Source organism: Lissotriton helveticus, chromosome 6, assembly GCF_964261635.1.
Source record: "Lissotriton helveticus chromosome 6, aLisHel1.1, whole genome shotgun sequence".
Classification (NCBI taxonomy): Eukaryota; Metazoa; Chordata; class Amphibia; order Caudata; family Salamandridae; genus Lissotriton; species Lissotriton helveticus.
In genome coordinates, this window is record NC_136067.1 from 1,639,270,775 (window position 1) to 1,639,295,046 (window position 24,272).

Below are 24,272 nucleotides of genomic sequence, written 5' to 3' on the forward strand. Positions count from 1 at the left end.
ATCATCGAATCAGACGCCAGCGGATCAGGTTGGGGCGCTCGCTGCGGCGACGTGTCTGCAGGCGGAAGATGGTCGTCTTCAGAACAGGCAATTCATATCAATTGTCTGGAGCTGATGGCGGGCTCTTTTGCGGTGGAGTGCTGGACGAAGGACAGGATCCAGAGTTGCGTCCTCCTCAAGATGGACAATGTGGCGGCAGTACGTTACATCAACCATCTCGGAGGGACTCGCTCCAAAGCGCTGACCAATCTCGCGCGCAATCTTTGGGAGTATTGTCTGGCCAATCAGATATCCCTGTCCGTGGAACATCTGCCGGGGACGTCCAATCAAGTGGCGGATTGGTGCTCACGCCATTGGAAGGATACTAGTTTATGGCAGCTTCATCCCCAGGTCTTCAAGGGGATTCAGGACCGGTGGGGTCCGTTCTCAGTGGACCTTTTTGCCTCATGGTTGGACGCACAACTGAACCGCTATTACAGCTGGCGTCCGGATCCAGGGGCACTGGCAGTGGATGCGTTCTTACAGGACTGGAGCAAGGAGCAGGGGTACGCGTTTCCTCCCTTTGCAATGATCATGAGGCTGTCGACCCAAGTGAGGAGACAGCGGGCGGACCTGGTGGTGGTTACCCCGATATGGAGGTCACAAGCCTGGTTTCCAGTTCTGATGGAACTTTGCTGGGCTTTTCCAATCCCTCTACCCCAGCGTCCCGATCTCCTCAAAGACCCTCAGGGGAATCCTCACCATCTTCTGTCCATGGGCAGCCTGCGCCTGATGGCTTGGCGGGTTACAGGCGACGCTGGCAAGTCCCAGGCCTTTCGCAGGACGCTGCCGCGTTACTTGAGAAATCCTGGGCTGCCAGCACTAACAAGAGATACCGATCAGCTTGGTCCTGCTGGGGCTGTTGGTGTCTGCGACGACAATTGGATCCGGTGGGGGCCGATGTTGTCCATGTCCTTAATTTCTTAGCCTCGTTGGTGAAGGAGGGCTTAGCTTATCGTTGGATTAATACCTTTCGCTCCGCCATTTCGGCGGGCCATGTGCCTATAGATAATTGTTCGATTGGAGAGCATCCTTTGGTCTGCAAGCTTTTGAGGGGCATTAGGCTCTCGGTTCCCCCTGAACAGCGCTACTCTGTTTAATGGGACGTGAACAAGGTCCTGAACCTATTTAGGTCGTGGCCTTCAAACAAGTACTTGTCCAGGAAACAGATCTCAGCAAAACTAGCGATGTTGTTATGTTTAATTTCTTGCAGACGAGTTTCGGACGTGAGGGCTCGAGTTCTCACGGGTAGGGTTTTTACCCCAGAGGGAGTGACCTTCAATATTTCTAGACGTACTAAGTGCAATTTTTGTTTGGTCTCGTATCCGGCTTTTCCTAACGTCCCAAAGTTGTGCGTGGTTCGAGCGCTTAAAGCCTATGAGGTTGCGACAATAGATGTACGCCCACAGGGTGTGAAGCAATTATTTATTGCGCTCACGAAACCACATGGGGCGGTTTCATCCCCTACTATTGCCAGGTGGATCCGGTGGATTATGCAGGAAGCGGGTATAGATGTTTCTCGTTTTGGGGCTCACTCGGTGAGGGGTGCAATGGCATCCAAGGCTTTTAGCCTGTGAGCACGGCTGGAGGACATCCTGAATGCGGCGGACTGGTCCTCTGATTCCACCTTCAAGAGGTTTAACTTTAAGCCCGTGGTCTCCCTAGGTTCTTTGGTGGTGGATAAGCTTTAAACTAGCCTAATCAGAAGCCTCCGCTCCTGACATAGAATGCAAAATTTCCTAGCTAACGTGCAGGAAAGTTTCAATTCTATTAAGGAGGCGGAGGCGAGGATTAGCCCACCCGGCGTTTCTTGCCCTCCCAGAAAACTTCGTTGGTACGGTGGGTAACTCTTTTATGATGCATCTGGAATTTCTGATACTGTTTGTTGTATTTTATTATTGCTGAATGATTAATGCCATTGTGAGGGTCTTTGTTCACGGAGTTGGTGCTCCCGATCTGACTGCTGTTCCTTTACCTTAGGTTTGGATATGGGCAAGCAGGAATAGTTTAGAAGACTGCCATGAGGGGTCGCAGGAAGAAAGAGGAGGATAGAGCGCCAGCAGAGGAGCATATGAGGCATCCTGTTATATGATTGGCTGATGATGTTGGACACTTTTCATGTTCATTTTTCCCTGTGTTCATGGGAAATGAAGTTTTATTTACTGTGTTGATACCTTTGAAAGGCTGCTGGAGAATAAAAGTGATGAAAGATAAAGCCTAATCCTCACCTACGCCTCCTTAATAGAATTGAAACTTTCCTGCACATTAGCTAGGAAATTTTGCATTCTTTGCTCTGTTTTTTTAGGTTGTGGTTTGAACAGATCTTTTTCTTTTGATATTCTGAATTCTGTGTTGAGCTTGTTGTAGTATGTTATCTGGGTATCCTCTTTTCTTGAACCTTTTGATCATATCATTAGTTTGTATTTCCAGTTGTTGTGGTTCCGAGACTCCTCTTTTGACCCTCATAAGTTGAGAATAGAGTAAATGTTTCCTCAGAGGAGGGGGATGATAACTCTCGAATCTTAAGATGTTATTTCTGTCTGTACTTTTTCTGAATAGATTAGTTGCAAAGCCCGTGGGCGTGTTTGTTATTTCTACATCCAGAAAATGTATCTTGTCTTTTTTAATTTCCCATGTGAATCGAATCCTGATGTCAATAGAATTAAGCTCTGCTATCTGTTTGGTGAGTGTTGCTTGTGTTCCTTCCCATGCGATGAAGATATCGTCTATAAAGCGTACATATAGACGAATATGTCTGTTCCAATCTTCTTTCTGTAAGATATGTGCTTCCTCAAATTCTTTCAAAAACATTTTGGCATATGTTGGTGCAGCCGGATTTCCCATTGATGTACCGCTTTTTTGTAGATACCATTCGTCCTGATAAGCAAAGTAGCTGTGCATTAAAGTAAATTGTAACAGTTCCATCAAAAATATTCTCATATCTTGCTCATAGTCACTTTCCAATAGTGCTTTCTCTACCGCCTCTAGGCCTTGATTGTGTGGTATGGAGGTGTATAAAGCTTTAACATCTACTGTTGCCATGAGAATTTGTTGGTGATCTGAAATTTGAATGTTAGATAATTTCTGTAGAAAATCTGTGGTGTCTTTGATGTAGGATTGGGCTGAAATAACCAGTGGTTGTAAATATTTGTCTAGAAATTTACCAATAGGCTCATGTATGCTGTTTCTAGTGGACACGATGGGTCGGCAAGGTGGTTGTTGCAGATCTTGTGAACTTTTGGTGTCATGTAAAAGTTAGGAGCTTTCGGATAATTTTGTGCAGGATATTTCTTCACTTGATCTTGTATGACTCCTGCATCTACTGCTTTCTTTAGGATCGTTTGTAAAGTGTTTTGTATTTCTTGGGTGGGATTCGAGTCTAACTTCATATATAAGTTTTCATCCTCCAGGTGTTCTTTAACCTGCATCTCATAATATGTCATGTCCAATATCACTAGGGACGTGGAATAATAAAGTCTATCAGCAACAATGAAAACATTGTATGTCAAAAAGCAGACTAAGGGGGAGCCCTAGTGATATTGGACAGGACATATTATGAGCACATATCTTACAGAAAGAAGATTAGAACAGACATATTCGTCTATATGTACGCTTTATAGACGATATCTTCATCGCATGGGAAGGAGCACAAGCAACACTCACCAAACAGATAGCAGAGCTTAATTTTTTTGACACCAGGATTCAATTCACATGGGAAATTAAAAAAGACAAGATACATTTTCTGGATGTAGAAATAACAAACACGCCCACGGGCTTTGCAACTAATCTATTCAGAAAAAATACAGACAGAAAAAACATCTTAAGATTCGAGAGTTATCATCCCCCTCCTCTGAGGAAACATTTACCCTATTCTCAACTTATGAGGGTCAAAAGAGTAGTCTCGGAACCACAACAACTGGAAATACAAACTAATGATATGATCAAAAGATTCAAGAAAAGAGGATACCCAGATAACATACTACAACAAGCTCAACACAGATTTCAGAATATCAAAAGAGAAGATCTGTTCAAACCACAACCTAAAAAAACAGAGCAAAGAATTACCTGTGTAAGCAAATATTCAACCAAGAGCCATCAATTCAAAAAAATCATAAAAAAACACTGGCCCTTATTGGCGGCAGAACCAGATTTCAAAGATACGTTTGTTACAGAACCTCATTTTGCATACACCAGGTCCAAAAATATAGGAGAACTATTAAAATCTACCTACACGAAAGCACTGATTGTGAGATATAGGGGTACACAACCATGCTTGAACTGTCACAATTGTGAAAATATTTATAAAGGGAACAGCATTCCACACCCCATCACGGGCAAAGAAATCATACTGAAAGTAAATGGAACGTGCAACACTACAAATATCATTTACCTTCTTAAATGTCCATGTGGCGAGAACTATGTAGGACAAACTGAGAGGAAATTAAAGATTAGACTGAATGAACACAAAAGCAACATACGGACCAAAATGTTGAAATCCACCATAGCCACGCATGTCATTGAAGCCCAACATAGAATAGATGAATTAAAAGCTTGCATTCTAGAGGTAGTTGAAAGAAAATCTTGTACAGACAATAAAAAAACTCTCTTAAAACGAGAAAATTACTGGATTTATCACCTGGAAACCATGAAACCCAAAGGATTGAATGAAAGAATTGAATATTTGTGTTACTTATAATTGGTCATGATCATGCTGTACATAATTTTATGTGGTATAAGCTTGACGGCGTTTATTAATTACATTATGTGGAATCATATTCTTGTAACTCATCTAAACATGGTAGCGTGCACACATTTATTGGTTTTGTTCATTTCAGAGTATCTATAAAGCACTGGTAGATTGAGAACACTTTATCTTTCTAGTCAATACCACTTTAAGAACAGCGCTCTCGTTTCCGAATAGTCCGGTTTTCACTACATTATGACGCCGACACGCGTACACGCACGCACGGCTTAGGCAGTAGCCTTAGTACGCGAGACACAGCAACAGCGTCGAGAAGACGAATTCGGTAAGCACAGCTTTAACGTTGCACACGCGAAGAGCGGCAGGCGGAATTTAATACAGAGCAGGTAACACCATTAGATACAGTTACGAGTAGACAGCATATAATTTCATCGTTTGAGAGAGTTTTGAAACTGACGAGGCACCACAGTAACCACTGTTGTTTTGAGTTCGGTACAAACCCGAGTGCAAGAGAAACCACGTGTTACTAAAAATTCATCTGTTTATGTGTATAATATACGTGCAGTTACCAAAGTTAAGGAATATGAGAATTCAGTACATGATTTTTAATTAAGATAGTTCATGTTAAGAATTGTTTTGAACTAGACATAAATAGTTGATGTAGAGATGTAGAATTATATGACCCAGTGGTGGCAATTCGTATGCACAGAAGTCATGGAATCATTGTTATTTTCACAGATTTATCCCCTGACGAAGGTGCGAGACGCCGAAATGCATTGGGATTATTGAATTTATAATGTGATGCATGAAATGGAATACATTACAAGCACAAAATGTTGAAAAGTTTAAAAAGACTGATGTGAATACAACATCGTTTATGAAAATATTGGAATAAAAACAAGTAAAGAACCCAAGTAACATGCTCAGTACCTTTATTGATTAAAATAACTGGATATCCAGTAAATACAGTGCCCAGGGAGACAGACCAAGGATTTGGATCTGCTTATTTATTCCTCTTCTTTGACGACTAAACACCAACAATCTTGAGAACTTAATCCGGATGAACATCAATGTTCGTAGTTTCCATTAAATGTGGGTTCACCAGTGTTTCGCTCGTCACCACCTGTAAAGTCGAGCCGGACACTGTGAACGTAGGAAAACTTCTTTATTGACTAAACACTGGTAGGCAGCAAGGAGGAAGGGGAAAGAAACCCTTCTGCTTTTGTCCAGCTCCAATGTTCACTGTCGGAATTCCATGATTGAATCACCGATGTGGAGGAGGAGCTGGATCGCATGCACAGAACATGGAACACAGTACAATAAAATAAAACAACACCCTCATTACGCTGGATCTATGATGACTGCCGTCAATTGCCTACACCAGAATTACAATTACCGGGGTCCCAGTAGATTTGGGGACAGGGAAATAATGGCAGTTAGGAGTTTTTAAGGAATAAGATTTTGAAATCGGACTGAATATTTGTAGCTTTTCCCCAGTATCCCTCCCGAAGACGTTGCCTGGTTGAACTGGATGAAATCTCCAGTTTAAATGTGAAGCAATGGTCTTCCCACACAAACCAATACCTTCCCCATTGAAATTATCAGGCCACTCATAATAAAGGTCCAAAAACATCATATCAAAACTATAGTATTCCATTTTAGTCAGACTGATGTTTCAATGAAAAATGCACCACTGCAGGGATCTGTATTATACCCCATGGCTGAAGGTTAATATGTCAGGGTGCCCACTCAACCTTTCATCTTCAAAAGGTTGATAGCCTTAGTACCATTGAGTAACAATAGACATCTGTTGTCTCTCACTAACACCAAGATACCTCATTTGGAGTCATCTCCCGCTCTACAGACTCACCTGTTATGATATTTTAAGTTGGAAAACTATGGTTACATTTTGGCCAATGCTATGGAGTACTACACCATCGTCTTCTTTCACCAACATAAAAGTGGGATTTTTTTTCCTTACTTCTTCTCATAATATATACTTCACAGGGATATTTGGTTCTCTGAGATTCATCTTTTTTACACAATCTTATATTCTAATATTAGTACCACAAAACATTTGTAAGTTTATGCTTACACAATGAAAAGCATTGCAGTGGGTAACAGTAACAATAATAACTGGTTTTCACAGTAATCCAAAATAGCAAAAACGAAAGTAGAAAAGGATATATCAGATCTGTGTGTCATTATAGGCCAATGCAAAAACAACAGGTGATGGACAGAATGCAGAAGAATGTCATACATTCACCCCAGTACAGAGATCTGGGCATAAATCCATCGTTTATTTTGCTTACCGTGCCATTCCCGTTTGAACCCAGCCAAATGCAAATCAGTCTTGACCCTGTGCCCCATGGGAACAGTCCAGGCCAAACTGCCAAGCCAGGTCCTCCCTGTACTGGAAACCAGCATCCAAGGACCGGTTTCAGGCTTTCGGCCCTCATCAGCCTGAATATCTTGATTCCAGTGGCATGGAGAGCACATGACTCACGTCTGAGCATACCCAGCCCACTAGGGGTGACAAATGCAAAAACAACAGGGAAGACATGGCTTGGCAGTTCGGGCTGGACTGTTCCCATGAGGCACAGGGTCAAGACTGATTAGCATATGGCCATGTCTGAACTGGGGTGGCTTGGTGAGCAAAATAACGATGGATTAAACCCAGATCTGTGACTGGGGGTGAATGTTTTGCCATTGTGCAACATTCCGTCCATCATCTTGTGTGTTTTGTCATTATAGCCCTCCTGCACATGGATTTATCAGCACTGTCATTCTGTCTCTCCCTCCTGTCCCCTGTAATGCCATTTGCGTTTTATGAAAAGTTAATGCCAGTGGCTACAACTGCATTTAAACAACTTGGTGGGCTGTATGTCTCTCGTTATTCTGCTGAACTTGTAAACTTAGCATTATTTCTCTCTGCTGATAGCTTGACGAAGTCCTAATTGACCACCTGGCAATTGTCCACCTAAGCAGAAGATATGGGTGCATAATGTAGGGCAGTTAAAGAAGTGAATGCCTGCAGCATATAAAGGCATTAGGGCTGTCAGCACACGATCTTTAATACTTCCCCCACCGGCAGACACACATGGCTTTGGAGCATACTTTCAATCATCTCATCAACATTAAGCCTAAGAATGTAATCAGTTTTATTTATTTATGTGGGTTTATGCAAAAACAGCGGTGAAGGCCCGCTTTCAAAGCTTTCTGTTCGGCTCGGTCAATATTGGCATTCCATAGACTGCTAACTGTGATTTGATGTTTGTGTTTCATGTCCCTTTCAAACCTTGATCACACAACTGTTTCACTGTACCTAGGCATGCTTTACAATGGAACTACTGAGAATGCATAATTACTGTACAGTCTTAGGCATTTCTGTATAATGAGATTTAATATTTGTCATTAATGGAATAACCATGGTACTTTCTCTCCTAGTATTAAACTTTTGATGATTAATTGTTATATTTTGGATCTGACATGCCAATCCTAAATATAGCTATCCTATGTACCTTTCCTAATTAACAGCAATTAACTTGATTCACAAGGTTACTTAGAGGTTTTGGGTAATTTACACCTTTGAGTAAGTTTACAAGCTTTAGCTGTTTACAAAATCCGAGGTGTAAGTTACTACTAAATAAAACAGCTGTAGTAAGCCCAGCACCACATATGGCCATCCACTGGTACTGCCCCATATTGTTGTGGGTGTAGTAAAACAGAGATAATCAGGGTTCAGTGGGGCTCTCGGCCATTGGGCCCCAGTGCCACTGCACCTGCTGCACCCCAGGTGCAACCACTATTGGTTACTTGGTAGGAGAGGTAAATCCTGCTGTGAAGGGCTTAGCTAGCACTTACTTCCGGTTTCAGCTATTCCCCGCGCGCTCGCCACTCCCTGTGTTATTAACATGAATGAGGCCCGGGAAGGTGCAAACAAGGAAACATGTTCTCCGGCCCGTATAATTAGGTGCCAATCAATGACTGCTTCATGCCGCCTCTCAACACTTTAATTGTCTATATTTTCATAACAGGAGTCGAATTTCTCCATTATTTAACGATGTCCAACATACTAATGTCCATTTTTTTTCTTGCATTGTTTATTTATAGTTCCTCTTGCTACTCCAAGGACAGCTTCGCGCCTTCCAAAACTGCTGCTGGAGCAGATCTCGTATCAGAACAATTATGATAACCGAAGATTTACTAATGAACCCCCGCGAGGAAAGGTGAGACATGCACACAGCCTCCAAGAGCCCTAGGCTCCTGGCCCTAAAGCACGGATGATTTGAACCAAGCATGCATTAGTGGTAATCAGTTCATTCGCTGCATGTGGCCTTTGAGATAATTTATATAGAAATAGGAAACCGTGCATCTAATTCTGTTCTGTAGTAGAAAACAGTTTCCTGCAATTAAAATAGCCATGTGAACTAAATGCGAGGGCATCTAACGTTGATTCAATCCAATTATCCCTGCATCCAGCTTGGGCAAATAGGATATTGTGTTACTATTAGAACGTAGATGCCTGGCTCGGCTCCAGTCGCATACTCAGATTATCATATTGGAGCTTCTAGCACCGCAGCCACGTCTCTCTCTCGTGCATCTGCTCCTGGGATCACATAAAACTATAGATGAAAACAGCATCACTGTTAGTGCTTAATTTGAGCCTGTGGTTTCCGGTGCTCAGCACCAGCCCTTAATTGTCAGCACTGACTCAAGTGACAGTGCACCACATGGTGGCACTGTCTGTCTAATTTTGAGATATGCACAACAGCAGTGTTTAATAGGTCAATATACATTAAAAAAAAGAATAAACTGTGTCACTCACACCATTATTATAGCTTTTAGTGGCCTGGAATATTCTGCATTGTAACACTTGTAGGAGTGCAATGATTGGTTGTTGTGTTGGTAATGTCAATGTAGCGCCACCAGGGGGTATGGGTGGGGCAGGCTGAAGTTAACTTCAGAGAAGAGCCCTGGCACTTACATTTTCTACAAACTAAGCACTGCCAGGGATCCTCAGCCTACCTAATCAGCTCCATTTGACACAGTGAACATAACTTCATGCACACCGAACTGAACAAATTCAGAATAGAGGGGTCTGCACTCAATCAAAGATGTGCCACTTTGGCTCCAAATGCAGCCCATAAACAAGTAGAGCCCCAGAGGGTTCCGCACTCATCACTCTGTTCAGTAGCTGGCACCCCACTAATGTATCTGCTGCTTTGATATGTCATGTACCAGCTGTTCAGAGGACACATGAATAACCATCAGGTTATCCCAACCCCACTTTCTAATAGCCACCTATTCCACTACTACCTCTATAGGAGTATCCTGTGAATGATCAGAAACCACCTCAAACTGAAGACCAAGAAAAGAGGCATCCTTGTCTGACACACCATTGCTCTTTTGCCACTGTCCTTGCCAAAAAACACGGGCCATGCCCACCCCTATTACAAATTTATGAATAGGCTAAGTGTAATAATTAAATCAGACCTAACTCAAGAATCACACATCAGTCCAAACTGGCTTCTTTCACCTTCACACATGATACCTGGGGCTTGATGTACCGAGCATAGTTGAGGTCGCAAGAATTGTGCCGTTTGCGACCGCAAAAAATATTTTTCAAATGTACAAAAACCCAAATGGTGATTCAGTAACTTGTTACCAAATCGCAATTTGGTTTGTGACTAAATACTGATTTGGGATTTTGAAGGGCGTGTTTGGAGAGTCACTTCCAAGTTCCGAATCGTAGTGGTATGTATGTTTTGCAACCGAAATATGGTTGCCAAACATTCATATTTTTAATGACACCTCAAAGGAGGTGGTAACCTGTTCGAAAACATGAAGGGGTCTCCAAAGGACCCTTTCCCTTTTGTGAATGTGGGTAATATATTTTTTTTAGGCAGTGGTCAAGTGGACCATTGCCTACTCTTAAAAAAATTTAAATTACACTTTTAATTTGTAGTGTTTAAACACATCCTCTTTTGCTTCAAGGAAAACAGGCTGCGTTTAAAGAAAAAAAATGCTTTATTGAAAAAAAATCACAGACAAGGTGGTCTGCTGACCTTAGCAGGCCACCATCCCTGAGATGGCTGCGATTTCAACTGGGTCACAATTTGCGACCTACCTCATTAATATTCATGAGGTAGGTCGAATTGTGACCCACTACAAATCAGTAGTTAGCAAAACGACCTATTAATACATAGGCCGATTTGCAAATTACCATACTGGTCGCAAAAATACATCTGGTCCATACTTCCAGGCAGTAGCCTACCACAAGAAATTATGAGTTGTGATTGCTCCAGTCCTCTTATGCCATGTTCCATGGCTTCTCAGCATAACTGATAAAGAGACAGCAAATGGTCCAAATCGCAACAGTCATAATCCTGCGCCAGACAGCACATAACCCCAACACAACTACGCACACTATATTGGTTACCAACCAAGCGTGTGAAGGTCAAAACACAGTGCATTACACACAGATCCTTCTAGGCTTGTGTTTTAATTCCTGAAAGTCAAAATGTGGCACACCAAGGAACATCCACCTAATGTTAATATCTACACTGCAAAAAAGAACTCACTTCCATGTCCTGGCAGCACCTGGGAATCAACTTGCCACACTGCCTGCACATAAGACTTTATTTAACCTTCAGGAAAGGTCTAAAAAGCATGTGATAACATGATCACAACAACCCCTTAGTCCACACAGAACAACCCTCAGAAACTACAGCCCTGTTGAACAATTACACCACCCAGTGTTGAATACGGACTAGACAATAGATACTGCTCATCAGTGTGCACTACAGGGCACCCATGTACCTCACACTATTTCAAACCACCTGATCTTCTACTGACACTACTTCTAACAGCAAACCAACATAATAGGCAAGCACTACAGACAATGGGTGCCCCTAGTCCCTCGGGGATTTTACACCACTTGCGCTGAGGACTATTTCCATCTCTATTCACATAAAATTGTCTGGAACCTAATAATGTCTGCCCCCTAGTCATTGACCAAACAATGAACATCACACTCACGCCTACCACACATTACACAACTACTTATGGCAATACTAAACAAAGGCTGGATTTCACCACAAAACCCCCCAACACCGCACCATAACATTTCCTCTGCCCATAACACAATTCCTTTCCCTCACTACAAAACGTGCAAACTCGTAACTGTCGCACCCACAATAAAGCTCAACTGCACACACCACACAACTACAGCCATCTCCATAACACACTTCCTACCCTCGCCCTACCTTTAGTGCCAGCAGCTCCCTTCCTTTCTTTAACTCTCAGATATCCTCCTACGACATGCTTCTTTACCACACCAATATCACTCCCCCTCTTCTCCCCACTTTATCATCTCTCCTCAAGCTACTTTATGTCCTCCACTATCAACAAACACTTAAATGACACTTACAAAAACCATAATACACATCCTTCACTCCCCTACTCCACTCCTCTTCACTCCTGCAGGCCCTCCTCTCCCCGATTTTCTGACATTACCTCCCACCAAGATACTTTATCTGCTACACCTCCCTCTTTTCATAAAGCTCTTCTGCACTCTTCCCCTTCCTCCACATTGTTGCCTCTCTAACCCCCAAGCCCCACACTCCCCCTTACCTATTCACCCCTTTTCTCCCAGCGTCCCCCTCTGTGTGATCTCCTCACCACTCATCTCTCACTTTGCTCCTTCTTGTTCAGTTAGCTCTCTTTAAAATGGTTAATTTCACACTCTTACACTCTCTGCCTCGCCCTTTTGGTTTAACAATGCCTTTTCTTCCTATCTATATTTTTATTTCATTTTTAAGTCATCATTCTGTGTTTAAGCTATGCCCCAGGTTATAGTTATTCAAAGTGTATATTATTAGGTCTCGCCTGTCGATGCGCATGCGCATCGAGCTTGCGAGCCTATTGCGGCTTAAACAACCTTTAACTAAGAAGCAAGGAATCGTGGCGATTCCTTGCAGTGCCCGTGACTTTTAAGCTCAATGCGCATGTGCATTGAGCTTAAAAGCGCGTGCACATCAGTTCCCTCAGCCGCAATCGCCGTCTGTTCCCTCACCCGCATTCCTCCGACACCTTTTGAAGTGAAGCTTATCTTCACTTCAAAGGCCCCGGCTTCTTCACACCCACATGCCGCTCTCCCCGCTCCGCCCCCTCCCCTGCCCGCCGTGTGCATTTCTCCTACACCCCCTCCCCACAGCAATGCCCTCCGTCTGTTTTACAATTTGAAGAGGTAATCGGAGTGCCTCCTCACATTTCACTTCACTGCCTCCCAACCTCCCTTCCAAACTCTCCAAGTTTCTGCCTCTTTCACTCTCTCTTCCAACTCTCTCCCCCCTCTCCATTTACTTACACAAATCTCGCAGATACCCCAAGCAGCAGTGCCCGCACTACCAATCCTTCTGTTATGCCACATCTCTCAGCTTACAGATTCCTTCGCTCTTTCTTTTACTCTCCACGTTTCTGCCTCTTTCACTCTCTCTTCCAACTCTCTCCCCCCTCTCCATTTACTTACACAAATCTCGCAGATACCCCAAGCAGCAGTGCCCGCACTACCAATCCTTCTGTTATGCCACATCTCTCAGCTTACAGATTCCTTCGCTCTTTCTTTTACTCTCCACGTTTCTGCCTCTTTCACTCTCTCTTCCAACTCTCTCCCCCCTCTCCATTTACTTACACAAATCTCGCAGATACCCCAAGCAGCAGTGCCCGCACTACCAATCCTTCTGTTATGCCACATCTCTCAGCTTACAGATTCCTTCGCTCTTTCTTTTACTCTCCACGTTTCTGCCTCTTTCACTCTCTCTTCCAACTCTCTCCCCCCTCTCCATTTACTTACACAAATCTCGCAGAAACCCTAAGCAGCAGTGCCCGCACTACCAATCCTTCTGTTATGCCACATCTCTCAGCTTACATATTCCTTCGCTCTTTCTTTTACTCTCCACGTTTCTGCCTCTTTCACTCTCTCTTCCAACTCTCTCCCCCCTCTCAATTTATTTACACAAATCTCGCAGATACCCCAAGCAGCAGTGCCCGCACTACCAATCCTTCTGTTATGCCACATCTCTCAGCTTACAGATTCCTTCGCTCTTTCTTTTACTCTCCACGTTTCTGCCTCTTTCACTCTCTCTTCCAACTCTCTCCCCCCTCTCCATTTACTTACACAAATCTCGCAGATACCCCAAGCAGCAGTGCCCGCACTACCAATCCTTCTGTTATGCCACATCTCTCAGCTTACATATTCCTTTGCTCTTTCTTTTACTCTCCACGTTTCTGCCTCTTTCACTCTCTCTTCCAACTCTCTCCCCCTCTCCATTTACTTACACAAATCTCGCAGATACCCCAATCAGCAGTGCCCGCACTACCAATCCTTCTGTTATGCCACATCTCTCAGCTTACAGATTCGCACTTTCTTTTCCTCTCAACGATTCTACCTCTTTCACTCTCTCTTACAACTCTCTCCCCCCTCTCCATTTACTTACACAAATCTCGCAGATACCCCAAGCAGCAGTGCCCGCACTACCAATCCTTCTGTTATGCCACATCTCTCAGTTTACAGATTCCTTCGCACTTTCATTTACTCTCCACGTTTCTGCCTCTTTCACTCTCTCTTCCAACTCTCTCCCCCCTCTCCATTTACTTACACAAATCTCGCAGATACCCCAAGCAGCAGTGCCCGCACTACCAATCCTTCTGTTATGCCACATCTCTCAGCTTACAGATTCCTTCGCTCTTTCTTTTACTCTCCACGTTTCTGCCTCTTTCACTCTCTTCCAACTCTCTCCCCCCTCTCCATTTACTTACACAAATCTCGCAGATACCCCAAGCAGCAGTGCCCGCACTACCAATCCTTCTGTTATGCCACATCTCTCAGCTTACATATTCCTTCGCTCTTTCTTTTACTCTCCACGTTTCTGCCTCTTTCACTCTCTCTTCCAACTCTCTCCCCCCTCTCCATTTACTTACACAAATCTCGCAGATACCCCAAGCAGCAGTGCCCGCACTACCAATCCTTCTGTTATGCCACATCTCTCAGCTTACATATTCCTTCGCTCTTTCTTTTACTCTCCACGTTTCTGCCTCTTTCACTCTCTCTTCCAACTCTCTCCCCCCTCTCCATTTACTTACACAAATCTCGCAGATACCCCAAGCAGCAGTGCCCGCACTACCAATCCTTCTGTTATGCCACATCTCTCAGCTTACATATTCCTTCGCTCTTTCTTTTACTCTCCACGTTTCTGCCTCTTTCACTCTCTCTTCCAACTCTCTCCCCCCTCTCCATTTACTTACACAAATCTCACAGATACCCCAAGCAGCAGTGCCCGCACTACCAATCCTTCTGTTATGCCACATCTCTCAGCTTACAGATTCGCACTTTATTTTCCTCTCAACGATTCTGCCTCTTTCACTCTCTCTTACAACTCTCTCCCCCCTCTCCATTTACTTACACAAATCTCGCAGATACCCCAAGCAGCAGTGCCCGCACTACCAATCCTTCTGTTATGCCACATCTCTCAGTTTACAGATTCCTTTGCACTTTCATTTACTCTCCACGTTTCTGCCTCTTTCACTCTCTCTTCCAACTCTCTCCCCCCTCTCCATTTACTTACACAAATCTCGCAGATACCCCAAGCAGCAGTGCCCGCACTACCAATCCTTCTGTTATGCCACATCTCTCAGCTTACATATTCCTTCGCTCTTTCTTTTACTCTCCACGTTTCTGCCTCTTTCACTCTCTCTTCCAACTCTCTCCCCCCTCTCCATTTACTTACACAAATCTCGCAGATACCCCAAGCAGCAGTGCCCGCACTACCAATCCTTCTGTTATGCCACATCTCCCAGCTTACAGATTCGCACTTTCTTTTCCTCTCAACGTTTCTGCCTCTTTCACTCTCTCTTACAACTCTCTCCCCCCTCTCCATTTACTTACACAAATCTCGCAGATACCACAAGCAGCAGTGCCCGCACTACCAAGCCTTCTGTTATGCCACATCTCTCAGCTTACATATTCCTTCGCTCTTTCTTTTACTCTCCACGTTTCTGCCTCTTTCACTCTCTTCCAACTCTCTCCCCCCTCTCCATTTACTTACACAAATCTCGCAGATACCCCAAGCAGCAGTGCCCGCACTACCAATCCTTCTGTTATGCCACATCTCTCAGCTTACAGATTCCTTCGCTCTTTCTTTTACTCTCCACGTTTCTGCCTCTTTCACTCTCTCTTCCAACTCTCTCCCCCCTCTCCATTTACTTACACAAATCTCGCAGATACCCCAAGCAGCAGTGCCCGCACTACCAATCCTTCTGTTATGCCACATCTCTCAGCTTACAGATTCCTTCGCTCTTTCTTTTACTCTCCACGTTTCTGCCTCTTTCACTCTCTCTTCCAACTCTCTCCCCCCTCTCCATTTACTTACACAAATCTCGCAGATACCCCAAGCAGCAGTGCCCGCACTACCAATCCTTCTGTTATGCCACATCTCTCAGCTTACATATTCCTTCGCTCTTTCTTTTACTCTCCACGTTTCTGCCTCTTTCACTCTCTCTTCCAACTCTCTCCCCCTCTCCATTTACTTACACAAATCTCGCAGATACCCCAAGCAGCAGTGCCCGCACTACCAATCCTTCTGTTATGCCACATCTCTCAGCTTACAGATTCCTTCGCTCTTTCTTTTACTCTCCACGTTTCTGCCTCTTTCACTCTCTCTTCCAACTCTCTCCCCCCTCTCCATTTACTTACACAAATCTCGCAGATACCCCAAGCAGCAGTGCCCGCACTACCAATCCTTCTGTTATGCCACATCTCTCAGCTTACAGATTCGCACTTTCTTTTCCTCTCAACGATTCTGCCTCTTTCACTCTCTTACAACTCTCTCCCCCCTCTCCATTTACTTACACAAATCTCGCAGATACCCCAAGCAGCAGTGCCCGCACTACCAATCCTTCTGTTATGCCACATCTCTCAGTTTACAGATTCCTTCGCTCTTTCTTTTACTCTCCACGTTTCTGCCTCTTTCACTCTCTCTTCCAACTCTCTCCCCCCTCTCCATTTACTTACACAAATCTCGCAGATACCCCAAGCAGCAGTGCCCGCACTACCAATCCTTCTGTTATGCCACATCTCTGAGCTTACATATTCCTTCGCTCTTTCTTTTACTCTCCACGTTTCTGCCTCTTTCACTCTCTCTTCCAACTCTCTCCCCCCTCTCCATTTACTTACACAAATCTCGCAGATACCCCAAGCAGCAGTGCCCGCACTACCAATCCTTCTGTTATGCCACATCTCCCAGCTTACAGATTCGCACTTTCTTTTCCTCTCAACGTTTCTGCCTCTTTCACTCTCTCTTACAACTCTCTCCCCCTCTCCATTTACTTACACAAATCTCGCAGATACCACAAGCAGCAGTGCCCGCACTACCAAGCCTTCTGTTATGCCACATCTCTCAGCTTACATATTCCTTCGCTCTTTCTTTTACTCTCCACGTTTCTGCCTCTTTCACTCTCTCTTCCAACTCTCACCCCCCTCTCCATTTACTTACACAAATCTCGCAGATACCCCAAGCAGCAGTGCCCGCACTACCAATCCTTCTGTTATGCCACATCTCTCAGCTTACAGATTCGCACTTTCTTTTCCTCTCAACGTTTCTGCCTCTTTCACTCTCTCTTCCAACTCTCTCCCCCCTCTCCATTTACTTACACAAATCTCGCAGATACCCCAAGCAGCAGTGCCCGCACTACCAATCTTTCTGTTATGCCACATCTCTCAGCTTACATATTCCTTCGCTCTTTCTTTTACTCTCCACGTTTCTGCCTCTTTCACTCTCTCTTCCAACTCTCTCCCCCTCTCCATTTACTTACACAAATCTCGCAGATACCCCAAGCAGCAGTGCCCGCACTACCAATCCTTCTGTTATGCCACATCTCTCAGCTTACAGATTCGCACTTTCTTTTCCTCTCAACGTTTCTGCCTCTTTCACTCTCTCTTACAACTCTCTCCCCCCTCTCCATTTACTTACACAAATCTCGCAGATACCCCAAGCAGCAGTGCCCGCACTACCAATCCTTCACACACGCAACGCCACTCACACACGCAACGCCACTCACACACGCAACGCCACTCACACACGCTACGCCACTCACATACGCAACGCCACTCACACACGCAACGCCACTCACACACGCAACGCCACTCACACACGCCACTCATCCACGCAACGCCACTCATCCACGCAACGCCACTCATCCACGCAACGCCACTCTTCCATTTGCAAAAAGAAAAATGTCTAACTATTCTATTGCGAGACCTATTGCATTTCCAATGCTTGTTTTTCTTAGTGGCAGTAAGAATTAGATTATTTTACGTGCTTTTAAATTAAAATCTATTTTTATACCTAATCTAAGCTTATCTTTTCATCTAAGAAGCACCCATACTGTTCTATAAACGTTATAAAAGTAAGTTACATTTCAAAGATTATTTATAGAAAGTCTTCCGTGTAAGCTTTTAAGTGGCAATATCTGTTTTTTTTTGTGGGATATGCTTGCCATATGATATTTGAACATTAACCATTGTACCAACTTGCCAAGGCCAGGCCTAATGGCTTTGCCAATGCTTGCTGATCTTTGCAAGGGCTGGGCATCGGAAGCTCTGCTCATAACCAAACACAATGAGCCTCATCACCATTCTTCTGTCTACTGGTCAAGACCTTAAAATCTGTGCCTTGCTCAAGCACGTTTCTTCAATCTCTCTTCATAGAGTTTTGTTTTGTCAAATTTTCTTTTTTGAGTTTTAATAGGGCACATCAGCAGAGTGTCAGCAATCAACAACAGATTTAATTATGCTCTGGGGTTTAGCTTGTCACAGGCAGTCGGTGCATTGACATGACATATACTTATTTGAAAGCATTTTTAAGAATCTCCTAAAGGTGTCAAGAATGTTGAAGCTGGGGAGGAGCTTCGCGCGCATCCAAGATGGACGCGTGAGCAGAGGGCTCCCGAGACCCCTTCCGCCTCCCGCACCTATCCTGTAAATAATCCTGATTTGGACGACGGGTACTTATCATTGATGCCCTGCTGATGCCCACATTCTTTCCGGAAATCGAATTGGCCGCCGGGAACCGGACTTACTGCACTTTGACCCTTGTGGCCTACATCGAAGGCCATCCGGGGGCTTGAGTCCCCGAGGTACCCAGGTGGCAATTGAATAACAACGGCTGGTGCGACACGTCCGCTGCCCCTGTGGTACTTTCGGTTTCGCTTTTGGTCATTGTGGACGGCGACTTGCTGCCGATCGGCGCGCCAGCTCTGATTCTGCTGCCAACCCTCAGCCGGCGTTGGATCCTTGTCCTCTCGCCTTTACAGGCTTGCCACGACGGTAATCATTCTGACCAGATCCCAGGGGTTCCGTCAGAGCTCGTCGCCCATCATGGCGGGCAGGGCGGTTGTCGAGAAGCGCACCACCAGAGGCCCATCCCGAGGAGGGGTTGCCCAATCCCAGACTATTGATCGCATTACTCGTCCGAAGGGCTCCCCAGGCGGATCGAGTGGGGCCTTCGAGGAAACTGGTGATGGTGCTCCTGAAGCTGAGGAGCCAACTTTGAAGGACGTTATGGGCGCCATTGCAAGTGTTCGGACTACCATGGGCCAGCAGTATGAAACCTTGGCAGCTAAGATAGACACGGTGGCGATTGAGGTCAACCTCATCAGGGCGGACTTGGGAAAAACCAATGAACGGGTCAAGTCCCTTGATATCAAGACTGTGAGTCTGACCACGGATGTCTCGGATCTCCAGACCACAGTCCGCAATCTCCGGACGACCAGTGACCTGTTTGTCCGTCGGCTGGAAGATTTCGAGAGCCGGGCCAGACGCAACAACGTCCGCATCGTGGGTGTTCCGGAGAACTCCGCTGACTTATCCACAGATGTCCTGGTGGAAGACCTCGTCTTGAACCACCTGGCACCAAAGGGCCTTAGTAAACTTTTCGCTGTGGAGCGGGCTCATCGTGTCCCTGGTGGGAAGCCTAAGCTGGGAGCCACTCCGAGACCCATAATAGCCAGGATTTTTAATTTCCGGGACAGGGACGCCATCCTGCAAGCCTCACGTACAAATGGCCCCACCAAATTTGAGAATGTGTCGATCAGTTTTTACCCGGACTTTACTCAGGCGGTGCAGAAACAACGGATGGGCTTTACGGGAGTGAAAAGGCGACTCAGGGACATGGGACTGAAATACGCTATGCTTTTCCCGGCCCGCCTGAGGATTGAACATGAAGACCGTGCGCTCTTTTTCGACCGCCCTGAGGTGGCCAGTGACTGGTTAGACACTTTGTCGACGCGCCATGACAGCCCGGAGAACTCGAGGGGCGCCGAGGGCGCTTGGAAGAACAGGAGTAGTGAGTCTACGTCGGCGTGCCTGACTTCACGACAGTGGCTCTGGGACTGTTATGTTCTTACAGTATGGATACCCGGGGGTGGGGGGACTCGGGACTCTTCCTCCTCTGGGGACTTTTTCTCTCTTCTTGTAGGTTAGTTTAATGGGGCTAAAAACATGAATGTGTGGAGGGTCAAGGGGAATATTTAACGACCTGTCTGCTCGCACCCCTACTCTCAATATATAATACATCAAGAACAGATCAGGTCTAAGAAAGGCGTGTAGCTATGCCGGAGACCACGAAGCAGTTAGGTGTATGTGTGTAGACATGTTACTGAGTGACAGATACTAGGACAATGGCTAGGACACGTCCGATCAGACCACCCTCATGGTGGAATATCATCATGTGGGAGGTGGTGGTCACTCACAACCTCGTCCGACCATATAGTGCCGGGAATCAAAGCCGAAACTCTAGCCATGATGTCAAAACAGTGAAAATAAAAAATGAAAATACAAATAAAAGTGCAGTGCTGAAGTAATCGTGATAGATAAAATTAACTACTAAGACTCAGGACACGTTCAAGCTGAAGTCTAGGTGTCAAAGATTAAAAACACGCCGAGTAGTTGAAGACTGAAACTACTCAATGGCGCTGTGCAAAAAAGGGTCGACATGTTTCAGCCTTTAGGGGAATTACCCCGGCTTTCTTCAGGACCTATAGTGTGGAATTGCTACTGCAACTAACCGTGAATTGTGAACTCACAAGTAACATAACATGTACATATCTACCAGGAACTTGACACTCCAATGTTCACTGGAGAAAGAGACGTAACTTGTTCCTGTCAAGAGACACAAAAAAATATATATAATAATACCTCACCAGTATAGGGTTACCCACATACATCTGCATGAATACATAATCGCCGTACATTCAAACACACTTGCGCGAATAATTTGCATTCCGCATAACACAAAAAAGCATAATAGCTTAATCACACAGAGGCATTTCCTCATAGTGATACTCACCCAGCTTTGTGTGGATGAAGACCTCACCTCGCCCGGCAACCGCTCGGGAGAATGAGGCCCCGCTCTGCAGTGTAGAAATAGGACATAGTTAGCACACAATCTATACTGTGCCCAGCCAAATTGCTCTACACCTAAACCCAACAAACGTGTGATAGACACCCATCTGTCCGACCAAGAAATTGCACACACACAGATATTTCCCGTGTCCCCAAGATGCAGTGTAGGCACTGGTATGCGCCTCTAACTAGCTAGCTTAGAGGTCCACTGGAGGACACTCATTTATGTTATGTTATGTTATGTTATTTTATTTTATAGAGCGCACAGATGCCGCAGCCAAGTGGCGTCCCGGCGCTTAGGATATGGTAAAACACAACACGGTAACTAATAGCCCAAGGGGAAGGAACTAAACAGTAGAAAATAGGAAGGTCTTCAGGGCCTTCCTAAAAGAAAGCAGATCAGGGATGGAACGGAGAGGGGCAGGCAAAGAGTTCCAGAGAGCTGCCGCCATCACAGAAAAAGAACGTCCGCCCATTCTGGCTCTTTTAAAGCGTGGCACAATGGCGAGATTTAACCCTGAAGATCGAAGGGCTCTGGAAGGTACATAATAACAGATCATCTGTGAAAGAATAGGGGGGGAAGCTAACTTGAGAATTTTGAAAGTTAAACAAAGAGCCTTAAATTTGATTCTTTGCCCAACAGGCAACCAATGAAGATCCTGAATAGTTCGGCGTGCAGAAACAAACTTCGGAAGGCCGACCAACATCCTGGCCGCCGCATTTTGCACCCTCTGAAGGCGGACTAATTCTGCCTGGTTGACGCCCAGAAGCAAAGAGCTGGCGTAGTCTAATCTGGCCAGGACCATAGCTTGGACAATGATCTGTCTGGTGTCCGCATCAAAAAACTTGAAGATAGGTCGAAGGCACTGCAGGGCACCGAAACAAGTACCGGCTACACGTTTAGTGTGGGTGGTGAAGGAGAGTTTATCATCCAGCCATACCCCAAGGTTTCTGACTTCGGCCACTGGGGTGGGAACAGGGCCCAATTCAGATGGCCACCATTGGTCGCCCCAGAGCTCACTTTCCCTACCAAAAATAATAACCTCGGTTTTAGAGGCATTAAGTTGGAGTCGATTGTTCCCCATCCAGCCCGCCACAGCTTTAAGAGCGGACTGAAAGGTGGGAGCATCCATGTTGGACTCCCCATTAAGTGCCACCGCCAGCTGCGTGTCATCGGCGTATGACACCATGGTGAGACCAAAACTATGGGCGACCTCCGCCAACGGTTGAACATATAAATTGAATAAGGTAGGGCTGAGGGCCGATCCCTGCGGGACACCCTGATAGATAGGGCGAGGAGCAGAAACAAAAGGGGGTGTGGACACTTTAAAGGTTCGATCAGTGAGAAAAGAACGAAACCACTCGAGTGCTCTCTCTCCAACTCCGGCCTCCTCAAGGCGGTGTAAGAGGATCTGGTGGGACACCGTATCAAAGGCGGCACTAAGATCCAACAGGATCAGTGCCGCCGTTTGACCCTGGTCCAGCATCTTCCTGATGTGCTCCACCACAGCTAGAAGAGCCGTCTCGGTACTGTGACCCGCACGGAACCCATTCTGCGAGTTATCCAGTATCTTAGCTTCCTGCAGATGGGATGACAGGATGCGATTAGCATGTGATTCTGCTAATTTAGCTAGCCAGGGGAGCAGGGAGATGGGCCGGTAGTGTTCCGATTTAGTGGGATCAAGAGCCGGCTTTTTAAGGATAGGAATGATGGTAGCCTGCTTCCATGCACTAGGAACACTGCCGGTGTTAAAGGACAGCTCAATAAGACTGTGCATAGCCGGGTAGCAGCACTCAGCAAGTTCCTGGAATTGAATGGGTCTCATGGGGTCGTCCGGTGAACCGGATTTAACTTTCGTCGTCAAGGCTTTGAACTCCTCCAGAGTAGGACTGGGGATGATCAGCAATGGTGCAGAGACCTTAGGTACGATAATGTTCTCCTCGATGGAAGACTGAGAGAATGACCTATAAATGGCCTCAACTTTTTCGACGAAAAATGAAGCCAGATCCTCACAATGATCTAAGGAGGCTACAAAAGTAGTAGATTAGTTCTTTTTACTTGTAAGGTCCTTACAGACCCTAAAGATAACCTTTGTGGGATTCGTGCTGTTCTTTATCTCCCGAGAGTAGAAGGCATGAGTGAGATATATGAGGGATCTTAACTATAGATGGCTGTTGTTAGAGTTGGGGAGGAAGCTGATCGGGGAGTTGGGGAGGAAGCTGATCAAGACTCCAAACAAGACTCTCTAAATGACTATTATTGGGTTGTCCCCGTATGATAAAAACTTTTAGTTTTCAGCATCCTGTGAGCACGGTCTCAATGATACAAAACCTATCTGGACTACTTCAAATAATGCTACCTCGAAAAAACTTTAAAAGGCTAAGTCACAGCAGCAATGGCGTCTGGCGTCTCACCTGTCCGTCGGTGCCCCTCGTTGTGACCAAGCGGAAGTGGAGGTGCGGATGGTACCGCCCTCCTTCTATTTATATCGGATAAAAAATCATGTCGGATAAAAAATCATTAATCAGCCACATGGGGCTCCACGTCATGCTCAGACGGCTGCCAAGGTGTTCGCGTGGGTTAAAAGCATGAAAAGTGGACAGCAAGAGTAGCTGGAAGTAATGCTGCTTAACCGGGTCCGTGAATCATAATACGGACATGGACGCGCGCAGTCGAGACCACTGTTCCCTCGCGCATGCGCAACAGCAGTCGGGGCCGCGATGCAACCAACATGGTGTGTATAAAACATCACCCCCGCCATAAATCCTATGCTGTGTCCTTTAAAACATGATTCATAAAGGGGGAAATTGTTGGAAAAATTATTATTAGTAAAATTTATTATTTAGAAAAATTATTATTATACTCAAATTAATGTAGAATGTATATATGAGCCAAAACGTTCTTATTGGTCTAGTGTTAACCATTATCTGGCAACACATGACCCAGTCAGCAAAACTGTCCATTGGGGATAAGCATATTTGAGAAATAGGCAAGGTACTAACGTAGGGAGCAAGATAAAAGGCAATGACTGTGCCTCAGAAAGGATGCATTGTTATTTGGGAACAGCA

General features: G+C 45.2%; 1 protein-coding gene across 1 annotated transcript in view; it reads left to right on the forward strand.

Moving 5' to 3' along the window:
* The window catches only part of CIMIP6 (ciliary microtubule inner protein 6), a 245,957-nt gene that overhangs the window by 119,675 nt on the left and 102,010 nt on the right, over window positions 1-24,272 (forward strand). Inside the window, exon 4 of the mRNA XM_078647075.1 lies at window positions 8,855-8,970. Within this exon, the coding sequence (XP_078503201.1) occupies window positions 8,855-8,970 (116 nt within the window). The remainder of the gene's footprint in view (window positions 1-8,854; window positions 8,971-24,272) is intronic.